Genomic DNA, 13,510 nt, shown 5'->3' on the forward strand with positions numbered 1-13,510 from the left:
GCGGATGCATGCACGCAACCTATTATATGGTACCAGATTTGAGAATCTTCCAAATATATATATATTTTTTCCCTCTCTCAAGATGTTTTGAAAATAGCAGATATACGGTACAAGATCACAATAACGCTTGTGCTATTTCCAAATAGCCGATGTATTTTAATTATACTAGGCACTTTAAGCCTATATACTGTATATCATATATTTGAGGTTTAGTGCATAGCCTACTGTATGTCTGATTAATATAGTTTCTTTAATCTATTGGGCTTGTTTGTTTTTTGTTTTTGCTTATTTCTCTCCCTAAACTCGTCCGCCCTGGCAACCCCTGTAAGCATCATGGCGTCTGCCTTCAGGTGGTCGTTCCTGCTTCTCTCTCTCTGTGTTCTTTATTGTTTATGTTTGGTTTCAGCGGCAGAACACAAAGACAAAGGCCGGAAGAAGAAGGACATTCGAGACTATAATGACGCGGACATGGCGATGCTCCTGGAGGAATGGGAGGTTGGTGTAAAAACACTTTATTGATCTAACAATCAATCCATTCAGTAACACTGTCTGACTGTTAAAGCCAGCTAAGCTAAAACACTGGTTCAAAACACTGGTGTAAACACTGGTGTACCCCCATTTGAAAAAGGTATGCCAGGGACCCCCATACCAGTTTAATTTCAAGGACCCCCAGTTTGACATGCATTAGGCTACGAACCCATTTAATGGCAGTTCTATCTCTGAGACTGAGACCCCCAATTTATAGTGTAAAATCAATGTTAATTGAACTCTCTGAGTTACAGACCCATGACTGTCATTTAGCTGGCGACCCCCTGGAACTCTCAAGGACCCCTAGGGGTCCCCGGACCCCACTTTTGGAACCACTGAGCTAAGCTAATAGACAGGCTAATATCATAACAAAGCTTTAGTGTTGCTAAAGGTTTATGATAATTAGCAAGGCTTGACATTAAAGGGACACTTTACCCTTTTTGCAAAAAAGATATGTTAGTGACGTTTAGAAGATTTAGACCATTTAACTGGGGGTCTTTATGTGTGTAATATGTGGTTTTAGATATGTTATGTTTTAGCAGTGAGCCCAGTGTCTCTGATGTCATGGACACTGGACTCACTTACTTCCTGGACTACATCAAGGACTATTTAAAGAGGACGAGAAGCGCATACCGTATGGTGGACTCCATGTTGCTCACTGGAAGGAAAGAAACATGCTCAGTTGAGACCAAGGAAGCTCTGAGAAGGAAGAGCAGTGGTCATGTGACTGGGCTCCCATGAAAGTGTCTATGAAAGTGTCATGGCGCAGCCCAGTCAGTCACGTGACCATTTCCTTTCCTTCTCAAAGCTTCCTTGGACTACAAGAGGAGAATTAGCAAGAGAGGCCAACTTTGCTTACTTCCTGTATCTGCGTGAGGTGGGCGGTAACATTATTAGGAGACAGGAAGAATGTTGGAGTCTATTCATTTCCAATGGGAGAGTGAACGTGAACACAGCTTCTGAACCATTCCTTAACTCCATGGTCACTGAACTAAATACTGGACCAAATCATCACAAGGCACACAATATATACAAGATATTCATAGTAAAATGGCTTCTTTTAGCGAGACAAACCAGGAGAAAATCTACTTTGTTAATGACATTTCTTTATCCCAGCAACAAACTCTCGCGAGATTTGAGATGAGTCCGGAAGCCTCTCTCTGTCCATCTGCAATTTCACGGACAACACATAGGGGGCTCTGACCCCATATTTAAGATATATGGGGTCAGATAATGTGAAATGAATGGACATATTTAAAATGATTAGAAATGATCCTTATGTGCCCAAATTAGAGCTGGCATACTTGGTCTGCATATTGAGACAGGCAGATATGTAGGCACGGTTGAGGAGGATAGATTATGTAGTCTGTGTGATCTAAAGGACATTTTTATTGTCCATTCTACAACTCTATTAGGGAGAGACTTTTTAATGAGATCCAAATCATGAATTTATATGGTTGGAGGACTTCGAGAAACTAAAACGACTATTTCAAAAGTACACCTTGTCAGTTGTTTTCAATGTACTTTGTTAAATGACTTGTCAGTGTTGTTGTCTTCTTCTTCTATCGGGTTTCATGGCGGTCGGCAAACCTAAATGGTGCATTACCGCCACCTACTTGACTGAGTGTGGAAACAGTGTTGTTGTCAGGGGGGGAGGGTGGAGGTCGGGGAGAAGCAAACCACGCCTACTATATTTAGGAGACCATCAAGATTTGAGCGAGTTATGACTTTCTGTTTGAGCTGCCATTGAACATACTGTACTGTAGCCCCGAAGTAAGATGGCTGCCGGGTGAACAACGTCAGAAACTCCACCTTGAGCCATCTAGAGTTTATATATATATCTATGATTTATCCCACCGCAGTTCTAGGAAAGCCCTGCTGTGATTGGCCAGCGACCAGTCATTAGTCCTACAACTACAACCTATCTCAAACCCTCACCCTAAACCTAACCCCCCACGGGGCAGCACACCTAAACCTAACCTTAACCCATGTCTAACCAATGACTAGTCTAAACTAAGTATGCACCCCCCTAAACCTAACCCGAACGGCCTAACCTCAGTAAAACGATGCCTTCCCGGGAGCCAATCAGACACATGGTGAGGCGGGTCTACCCTAGAACGTTGGTGGGATTCATAATCACGCGTCCATGACATCAGAGACACTGGGCTCACTCATAGATATTATAAAAAATAGATGCCTCACTGGCCGTTGCAGTTCATTGGAGCGACGTGTATCCCAATGAAGGCAGGAAGTCAAGCTGAAGTGCAGTGTAGTAAAGGCTTTTTTTCTTTTTTAAACAAATCTTGTATAACAGTCATGACAATACATGACAATACAAAACAAGACAAACAAACAAACACAAACAACAAAGTTATTAATACAACAATACAACATCAGAGCCAGGGGGATTAGATTACTACCAGAAAACATTAAAGAGTGAACACAAAGCAACAGTTCTCCGCAGCTTTCTTATTTTGAAGTAAAATAAGCACTTTTACTTATTTTAAAGTGCACTTATTAGTGCACTTATTTTAAAGTGCTGAAGGCATTTGCTGAAGGCACGCTGAGTCGCTGCCCAAGTGATGTCACTCATGCGACTCCTCCATGTCTCTCGCTGTCACTCAAGTGACTACTGGCCAATCACAGCGCGTCTTTTCCGGGACTTATGTTACGCACGCGGAAGCTGCTCATTGAAGGCAAATGCTTTGCAAGGAATCTCGGGAAAATTAGCCGTTCGCTATGTCCCACCCAAGCCCGTTCTTGGCCAATACCACGTTAGCGACGGTTACTAAGTAAGGATCCTGGTCAAGCTTTCAATGCTGGTCAAATTGGTTAAGCAGTGTCAATAAATATATTTGCTGTAGCATGTGTGGACCTTAGAAAGAGGGTTTGTTTTCTTACCTTGTTATGAGCAAACTAGTCCATTCCATGAATTATTTCGCTCCATTGTGCAGTTTAATAGTAAATATTAGAAATAAAAATAGGCTATCATTGTCTTCCATTGTAATGGGGGAAACAGCTCTCAAAGTCACTCTTTAGCACATAAGCGAACACAACAAAAGCTGATTCTGACAGTTTATGACATCAGGAAAACTCATGCCGTTTTATTTTCGTCTTTTGATAGATTTATAAAGTAACTATTTTGGTTGGAGATATACAGTGAAGCGGTTCTGCGGTGTTCCCAACTCTCGCGGGGACATCTTGCGAGGTTTCGTTTGTAAATAAGTTGCAACGCTGTTTGAGATGCACCCAGCTGCAGCCTCGCAGACGAGCAGTCCCAGACATTTCTCCTAAAGTGTCTCTCTCAAACACGTCCATTGTGTATGGTTTTTAGCGACAAGCGGACGAGATCAAATACGTTTGTTTACATCCAACAGCATTCCAATAATACGCTTCAGGAGTGTACAGATTTGGACCAATCGGATCGTTTTTTACTCTGGTTTTTTAGGTAGGCATACCTCGCATACCATCGGATCTTCTTTCTACACAAACTAGTCAAAACAAGACAACGTTGACCTTTTTTATTAAAAATAAAACCGCATGAGTTTTCCTGATGTCATAAACGGTCACAATCAGCTTTTGTTGTGTTCGCTTATGTGCTAAAGAGTGACTTTGAGTGAGAGCTGTTTCCCCGTTACAATAGAAGTCTATGAGAGCCTATTTTTATTTCTAAGTTTACTATTACTCTGCACAATGGAGCGAAATAATTCATGGAATGGACTAGTTTGCTCATAACAAGTTAAGAAAACAAACCCTCTTTCTGAGATCCACAGACTCCACACATGCTACAGCAAATATATTTATTGACACTGCTTAACCATTTTACAGCATTGAAAGCTTGACCAGGATCCTTACTTAGTAACCGTTGCTAACGTGGTATTGGCCAAGAACGGGCTTGGGTGGGACTTAGCGAATGGCTGATTGTGCCTTCAATTGTGACATGTGCCTCAGAGCCGGAAAGGGCGTCTACGTTTATGTCTATGGGCTCACTGCTAAAATATCTAAAACAACATATTACACACATAAAGACCCCCAGGAAAGTGTTCTAAACAGTATACAGTATATATATATATATACACACACACACACACACACACACACACACACACACACACAGGGTGAAGTTGTCCCTTAAGGCTTGTCCTGTTGTCTGGGACAACTAATACATATTTCTGTCATTGAGTGCATTACATGTGTCTTCTTGGTTTCATATTTTCTGAGCCAACAATATTGTCTGACATTATTATGGATTGGACTGATTCAGATTTTACGGGGGCCAGTTTTGAATTGCAGCCGTCCGTAGGTGCCCTTTGAGAGCAGTTTTGAAGGAGTCATGGGATTTGCATGTCTTAATGACCGTTGGTAGGGCTTTCCACATTTTGGTGGCATAGGAGCGAAACTTATTTAGTGCCGAATCTGGGTTGCACATGGTTTGTTGAACTCCCTCTGGTGTTGTGGGTGTGGCTCAAGTACAGTACTTCTAAGTTACTTTCCACAGCACGGCCTGCCCACACAGACTCATGGCCGTGGCATTAGCCTTGGATCAAGACTATCATAGATTTTGACATTTGCATATTTACGAGAGTAAAAGTCAGACTCAATAAAAAATAATCTTTCATTAGTCTTGATCCAAGGCTAGCATCGTCATTAAAGTAGCTATAAGCAATAATATATCAACATTTTATTGAACTTTTTTATTATTTTTACAGCCAGCAATGGGTGAAACGCTCCCCCAAAAAATTTAGTCTGAGGCCACAATCTGCATTCAAAGATTTTCCTTGTCATTGGTCAATTTGCCTGTCTACTTCCTGATTGGTTAGTCCGTTAGTCAGTTACTGACAGAGTTACCGTGTGGAGGTCCCCAGGGGGTCCCTCTCCTGTACTGTACTGTCACACCTGAAATCATCATATATACAGTTAATATGTATGTGTGTGTGTTAGGCTGTGCAACAGTGACACTTGGTTGTGAAAACTATTTCGTGATCGGACGGACGGACACAGCCAGGGACAGACAGACACAAAGTCATTAAAATGTTGACATTATTGCTTACAGCTACTTTAAAAGTGCGTTGCAGAGCTGCATGTGTGGTGTTGTGTGGAATAGGGTAGGCTACAAGGCTACTCATGGGTTGTGTGGAGTAGGGTAGGCTACAAGGCTACTCAGCTGCATGTGTTGTGTTGTGTGGAGTAGGGTAGGCTACAAGGCTACTCATGGGTTGTGTGGAGTAGGGTAGGCTACAAGGCTACTCAGCTGCATGTGTTGTGTTGTGTGGAGTAGGGTAGGGTAGGCGACAAGGCTACTCATGGGTTGTGTGGAGTAGGGTAGGCTACAAGGCTACTCATGGGTTGTTTGGAGGAGGGTAGGCTACGAGGCTACTCAGCTGCATGTGTTGTGTTGTGTTGTGTTGAGTAGGGTAGGGTAGGCTACAAGGCTACTCATGGGTTGTTTGGAGGAGGGTAGGCTACGAGGCTACTCAGCTGCATGTGTTGTGTTGTGTGGAGTAGGGTAGGCTACGAGGCTACTCATGGGTTGTGTGGAGGAGGGTAGGCTACAAGGCTACTCAGCTGCATGTGTTGTGTTGTGTTGTGTGGAGTAGGGTAGGCTACAAGGCTACTCATGGGTTGTGTGGAGTAGGGTAGGCTACAAGGCTACTCATGGGTTGTGTGGAGGAGGGTAGGCTACAAGGCTACTCAGCTGCATGTGTTGTGTTGTGTTGTGTGGAGTAGGGTAGGCTACAAGGCTACTCATGGGTTGTGTGGAGTAGGGTAGGCTACGAGGCTACTCAGCCTGCATGTGTTGTGTGGAGTAGGGTAGGCTACAAGGCTACTCAGCCGACCAATGCTGCGACTTAGTAGGGTCATTGTCATCGAGTTCATAATCCATTTATTTTGAACGTTCTGCCATAAAACGTGTGTTTTAGTCAAATGGTACATCCACTTTTCCACGAGCTGCACATGCAGTGATGTAAATAGGGTGCGTTTTGCGTCCCAAAACGCACTTTATAGTTTTGGGCCGCACTTCAAAAACATGCGTGCGTCCACGGGATGCACTACTGTACTCAGTGTACAGTAATAATAATCCACGTGAGAAATAAAAATCGCGGAAAAAAATGCGGTAAAACAAATAATCTACGGACACGATCATTTTGCATGGCCGCATGCGACCTCATCCTACGTTATAAACGATAAAATCCACGTAGGACTCGTTGTAGAACCACTAGTTTGTAAATTAACAACAACACAGTCTGACGGGCGCCGCCATCTTGCTCAGAGTCGAGCGCTGAGCGGAGCGCAGCCTGGAGACCAGAGCCGTTTAGAGAGAGAGAGTGACGACAACATACCGTTCAGTGACTCATGAAGCTCCGTGAATAAACAGTGAACGCGGTTGTCGCAACTCTCTCATCTACACAGCGCTGCCTCCGACAGAAAGACAGGCGAACATTTTTGAGCATGACAAACGAGAGAGTAGAAAGAGTAGACCCGATTGAATGGGAAACACACATTGTGTACTGTAACAAACGCCGACACTGTTGTATGTTGTGCGTTGTGGACCGGTGCCACCACACATTAACATGCCCCCACCCACCCCCCAAAAAAAGAAGTGCCAAAGCCAACTGCAGGGCAACAAAAAATATTAGCAACCCTATTATCTAAATCTAACATCATCATCTGCTAATGATGATGATGTGTGCTGCTGTGCACAGCCTACCTCCTCCATGACTGCTTCTACTTAATCTCCAGGTTAGTTTTGTAGCATTCATTTTTATTTTGTATGTATTGTGTAATGTGTCATGAAAACAACAAAGATTTATTAACAGTTAAAACTGGCAGAATTATTATAGATTTCATATAGCCAAAATCATATGAAATATGTATGTAGTATGAATGTAGAGGGTTTTTTTTATTATAATTTATTTTGCTAGCTTTAGTTATAATAATAATTTCTTCTTCGTTTTCTACATGAATATAACCACATTATAACCATATAAGATGAAATGGGAGTTAAATGCTGCAATTTGTAAAAATGGCAAAATATGACTCTTAAACGTTGCTGAAGTGGGACTCATCAAATGTCCCTGGGACTCATCTAAAAGACCACCCCTGCATCCCGGGACTCATTACATTGAAAACCTATTTACATCACTGCACATGTAACCCCCTGAAATGACTGCTGGACTGGAATAAATGTAAAATGTTGTGCAGGATGAAATTTACATACAGATTTGAGCAGACTTAATTTAACTGACTATATTTAAAATAGCGATGTTAATAGTTGATCGTTAATCGATTAATCGCCGTTAAGAAATTAGTTAACAGTTAATTACTAATTCGGAATTAATCGAAAATTATGCGGTTCTATGGTGGTTTTCTGTGAATGTAATAAAAATATACTAATGCAGTGGTTCCCAAACTTTTTCATGTCAAGGACCAGGACCCCCTGAATTGACACTAATTAGCTATGCGGACCCCCATTTGAAAATATATGCCAGGGACCCCCAGTAGAGAAGATTTTTACAGCTCTAGCAGAGTAGCAGTGATTCTCAACCTTTTTTTGAATGTCAAGGACCCCCCAGTTTGACATGCATTAGGCTACAGACTCCCATTTAACACTCCCGACAACTACATTAAATCATAGCGCCCAGCGATTTATAGCAGCGGAGCACTTTTACCGACGGACCGGATGTTATCCCGGATGTGGATGTAGCAGCTAAATGTAGCCAAAACACTCTAGAGCCGATCGACAACAACGGGAGGTATGATTAAATCTAACGCGACTAGCGACGGGACCGCTGTGGGCCGTCTAACACATGATCTTTTCTTAGAATTGGACGGGATGATTTAGATCAAGAGTTATTAACCTTTTAAGATTTTTGGTCTCGTCAGCTAAACAGGGGGGGAACATTTTCGATGACGTCCTACCTGTTACGCAACATCGAGTATTACGCAACAGGCACTAGGCTGTGGAGCGATGCGATCGGCTTTGATATAAATAATCTTTGTCTTTTGGATAAAACTTCATCCTGGGTGCAGGGTGTTACTAACTGATAGGACGGTGAACTTCGTCCTGGGCGATTGGGGTGTTAATGACATTTCTATCTCTGGGACCCGCAATTTATATTGTAAAATCAATGTTTATTTAACTCAGAGTGTACAAATGGATTAGGGTCCATTTGGTTCCATTTGTACACTCAGAGTTATAGACCCATAAGGGTCCATTTGGTTCCTAACTATCATTTAGCTGGGGACCCCCAGGAACTCCCTCAAGGACCCCTGGGGGGGCCCAGATCCCACTTTGGGTACCACTGTACTAATGTATCATAGACAGGTCACATCATGTCAAATATAAAATCACTCGTGTGAAGTAAGTGGTGCAACTCCGTGTGGGGGTCCCGGGGGGTCCCTGGAACTTCTAGACCCGCAGGAACGCGTCCAGGGTGCTGGCTCGCGTCTGGGCCGGCACCCGCCCCGCATCCGAAATGGACGAGAAATTACAGAGTTACCATGTGGTGGGGGTCCCCAGGGGGTGATGGTGATGTAAAACAAACGGTGCCAACACAAACATTAAATTCTCTTTATTGTTAATGGCATTTAATGTTTGTTAGGGACAAATTACGTAAATTCTCCCTTCATTGTCAATGGCGTTTTTAAAACAAACATTGAACTAAAGACAAACATTAAGGAGGGGCTAGCGCCCCTCAAAAATATATCCTCAGTACACACATGGTGCGTTCACACGAGGCATATGCAAAGATCGAATGAATGAAGAAAGAATGAATGGATAACTTTGCGTCCCTATCTTTGACTCGACAGAAGGACGACGACATCGAGGAAGGGGACCTCCCGGAGCACAAGCGCTCTTCTCCACCCATCGACTTCTCCAAGGTGGACCCGTCCAAACCCGAAGAGCTGCTGAAGTTGTCCAAGAAGGGCCGAACGCTCATGGTGTTCACCACGGTGTCTGGAGAGCCCACCGAGAAGGAGACGGAGGAGGTGACCAGCCTGTGGCAGGGCAGCCTGTTCAACGCTAACTACGATATACAGAGGTAATGTATAAACTATATATTATATTAAACATGACATATGCACTCGATATCAGTTGTGTTCATAATATATCCACTATACTGTATATATCATGTATATGTTTCATCTTAACCCATTTAGACCGTACGACGTGTGGGAATGTCATAACTAATCCAACCGACGGGTTGCTATAGAGCATTTTCATTGATATCAAATGAGAGAAAAATATTCAGATTATTATTATTTTTTTAGTTGGCCTCCAAGGCCACCATACTCCTTGTTCTTCGCGCACGCGCGTTGTCGTTCACTTCCCTGTATACGGATCAGAAAGAATGCCTCGTATCTGCTAATCTAGTGAGCTCTCCGTGGTTTTGACCAGATGGATATACTAAGCTCTTCATTTCTGACTTCTGACCTGCCTCTCGTTCAAAATATGAACGTGAGGGATTATTCAGCGATTTTATCGTAACTATAGCGAGGTATATATCTCCCGGTTTTTGTCCGGGACGGAAGGGGGGGCTTTACAGAGTAAAAGTGGCCATATCTTCCCGGCACCCCAAGCTTCTATTTTGAAAGAAATCCCGGTGCTGATTGTGTTCATGAAGGCAATACGCATATTACATTCATTCAAAGCATCATCATTGGGAAAATTGCCTTATTCATTGCCTCAATAACACAATATACATACAGTACAACATCTGAAACTCGCCCAACAGTTAAACATATGCATGGACTAGTCAATGAAGTGTGAATAAAAAGTTTATTGACATAAATATTCCGATGACGAGACCCCAGCCTCAAATTGTTTGGTCCAGTTGGAACATGTTCTGGAAGAGAGAAACAAGGCACATTAACAGATGAGGAGTTGTTACGGTATTTTAATTATAATCTGTTGTCATAAGAAGTGAAAATAACTTTTACTTGTAACTGTAACAGAGTATTTCTCAATAACATAAATAGATCGTATTGCTACAGGCTAACTAGCCATATAGCTGCAGTTACCTGTATTATTATTATATATATTATCTTGCTAGTAGACGTTATTGTTGCTCCTTCTGGTTATCCTCTTTCTCTGGGGATTTCTCTCATATCTCGATCACAGTTTAACATGTTAAGGGTGGTTAAATAGTATTAACTGTAGATAGTAGGCCTAGAGTATATATAAATATATATACAAGAGCCTCGCTCTGCTGAAAATCAGCATCACTCGTTCAGCAGTCCAGATAGTAAAAATAAAAACAGTCCACTATAGCAGTAGAGACTATTGGAGGTAGTTCTACGTGTCGTTACGTTAACTCCATTGCTTGTTATGCTATGCCTACAGCTTTGAGCCTTAGATTTAGACAGATCCCTCTGAGGTTTTTGACAGTTCACCACCGCTAGAGGGGGGAGTGGTCTCCACCCAGTGGCAGTAATCAGCCAAAATATCCCTCTATATCATCTATCTATAAATGAACCATGTCTCTGTACGTCTGTCTGTACGTACCTACGTACGTGTGTACGGCTGTAATCCATGTAACTCGAGAACCGTTCGCACCACCGACTTCAAATCCGACACACGTGTTCGACACCCCCACAGGGAGTGCAGTGCCGGTGTCGTGTTCCTCTCCTCTCCTCTCCAGTATAAATGATTTGCTCTCCTCTCTCTCCAGGTTCGTGGTGGGCTCCAACAGGGCCATCTTCATGTTGCGTGACGGTGCCATGGCGTGGGAGGTCAAGGACTTCCTGGTGGCACAGGATCGCTGCGCCGAGGTCACCGTGGAGGGTCAGGTGTTCCCCGGTAAGGCCGCCAAGAAAGACTTCAAAGATGGCGGCGGCGCCGAGGCTAACGCCAACAAGAAGAAGAAACTGGGCAAGAAGAAGTCGGAGGGCAAGAAACCGGACCTGGAGGGGAACAGAGCCGGGGCGCTCAAACAAGAGCTGTGATTGGACAACGGGGCGCTCAAACAAGAGCTGTGATTGGACAACGCACTAGTCCTCGGGGAAGTAAAACTGCACAAGCATCATTATCTGTCAGTCTAGACGTCTATTGAGTTGAACCAGGGATATGATGTAGATTTAACCCATTTTTAGACCTGAGAACAGATTCTACAAATGCCTTCTAAATCCTGACAGTTTTCTGAACAACCCATGTTTCTTTGTCAGTGGTTCTCAATCATTTTCATGTCAAGGACCCCCAAAAAAGTGTAATTGGCCGCCGACCCCCATCTGAAAATGTTGTTCCCGGGACGCCTCCAGAAGCAAATATTTGAGTTAAAAACGTTTGTTCTGAAAGAATATATATTCAATGATTTGCACCACTTTTTCAAGATTTTTCAAAAAACTAGCTAGTTTCTTGGGACATTTGTGGTCATTAAAAAAAAGGGTAAGGGTAACTGTTGTATAATTGCAATATTACACGAGAGGGTGTGGTTTAACGTGATTATTGCCACTTCAGTGATGCTTGCGGAACTCAACTACGTCTCGTTCCTGACCGCATCACTGTCGTGGCAATAATCACGTTAAACCACACCCTCTCGAGTAATATTGCTTAATTATCTGTCAGTCTAGTCGTCTATTGAGTTGAACCTGGGATACCATGAAAATGTAATCCTCTTACATTAAGGTGGCTAGAAAACGAGCCATACTCAATGGGATAGTTCACCCCCAAAAAATGACTTAATTTTCATTCAATTACACACCTTATTTTTATTATTTTTTTGCATTCCTAAGCCAATAATTTGATGTGGTAATCGGTAATCGGTCAACATGAGACTCAGGGTAGATTAACACTGAGTCCGGTTGATTCAAACTGTTCCCGAATCCCAGCTGAGGTCATATTTCATAACAGCCATGATTTGGGGGGTGCAATTGATATAAAACAAGTCATTTTTTGGGGGGTGAACTAGGTTCCTGTGGGACCAGGTTTGGGAACCTCTGCTCTTCCTGTGTGTGCAGACAGATATGATGTGATGAGAATACACCGTTGGCCTCCGTTCTGTCATGGAACTGATTCTTCTAAATCTAGAAGATCTGACACCGTTGGCCTCCGTTCTGTCATGGAACTGATTCTTCTAAATCTAGAAGATCTGACACCGTTGGCCTCCGTTCTGTCATGGAACTGATTCTTCTAAATCTAGAAGATCTGACACCGTTGGCCTCCGTTCTGTCATGGAACTGATTCTTCTAAATCTAGAAGATCTGACACCGTTGGCCTCCGTTCTGTCATGGAACTGATTCTTCTAAATCTAGAAGATCTGACAGCGTTGGTGTCATAGGCTCCGCCTACAGGACCATGTGACAGCGTTGGTGTCATAGGCAGCGCCTACAGGACCACGTGACGAGGTCGAGGTTCAAAGGTGATCAGTATTGTTAATGAACTCGATGCATCCTGTTGACTCTGATGTGTGAACAGCCTGGGGTTAAAACAGTACAGACTGTACACCACACGGTCGTTTTAACATGGGGTTAAAACAGTACAGACTGTACACCACACGGTCGTTTTAACATGGGGTTAAAACAGTACAGACTGTACACCACACGGTCGTTTTAACATGGGGTTAAAACTGTACAGACTGTACACCACACGGTCGTTTTAACCTGCGGTTAAAACTGTCGGTCGAGCATTTATAGTTGTCACAGAATGGTTGAAAACTTTTTATGAATCAAAGAAAGTTTCATTTCACATTGTCCACCTAATTAATTTCTTTTTTCTTTTCACTTTATTTTTTTGTATGTAGGCCTATCAAAATCATTCTGTATTATTCTGTATTAATGGTGCCAAAACCTCTGTTACTGCAAATTGTTTACTCGCATACACATACTTACGGTACAGAAATAAAAGGTCCAATCAAAACCAAAAGTCATGTCCTGAATGAGACAATTCAGGAGCATGTTACGATCGAGGACAAAAATAGCATTTCATGTTTTATGTTTGATCGTTTCACGGAATTGGAACAATAAAAGTTTTGATATAAATGTG

General features: G+C 42.8%; 1 protein-coding gene across 1 annotated transcript; it reads left to right on the forward strand.

The window, feature by feature from the left end:
* Positions 1-308: 308 nt before the first annotated feature.
* On the forward strand, positions 309-13,510 carry mesd (mesoderm development LRP chaperone). The gene is made up of 3 exons (XM_079497526.1): positions 309-495; positions 9,340-9,572; positions 11,202-13,510. Exons 1-3 carry the CDS (start codon positions 334-336, stop codon positions 11,473-11,475), a joined length of 669 nt encoding a protein of 222 aa, XP_079353652.1. The 5' UTR covers positions 309-333; the 3' UTR covers positions 11,476-13,510.

This window comes from Electrona antarctica (genome assembly GCF_951216825.1).
Source record: "Electrona antarctica genome assembly, chromosome: 3".
Classification (NCBI taxonomy): Eukaryota; Metazoa; Chordata; class Actinopteri; order Myctophiformes; family Myctophidae; genus Electrona; species Electrona antarctica.

What these genes read in the sequence shown, in the direction of transcription:
- mesd (XM_079497526.1), top strand. Translation starts at nt 334, where the DNA reads ATGGCGTCTGCCTTCAGGTGGTCGTTCCTGCTTCTCTCTCTCTGTGTT. An exon ending in TGCTCCTGGAGGAATGGGAG is followed by an intron (nt 496 to 9,339) that starts GTTGGTGTAAAA and finishes TTGACTCGACAG; the next exon opens with AAGGACGACGACATCGAGGA. An exon ending in GCTAACTACGATATACAGAG is followed by an intron (nt 9,573 to 11,201) that starts GTAATGTATAAA and finishes CTCTCTCTCCAG; the next exon opens with GTTCGTGGTGGGCTCCAACA.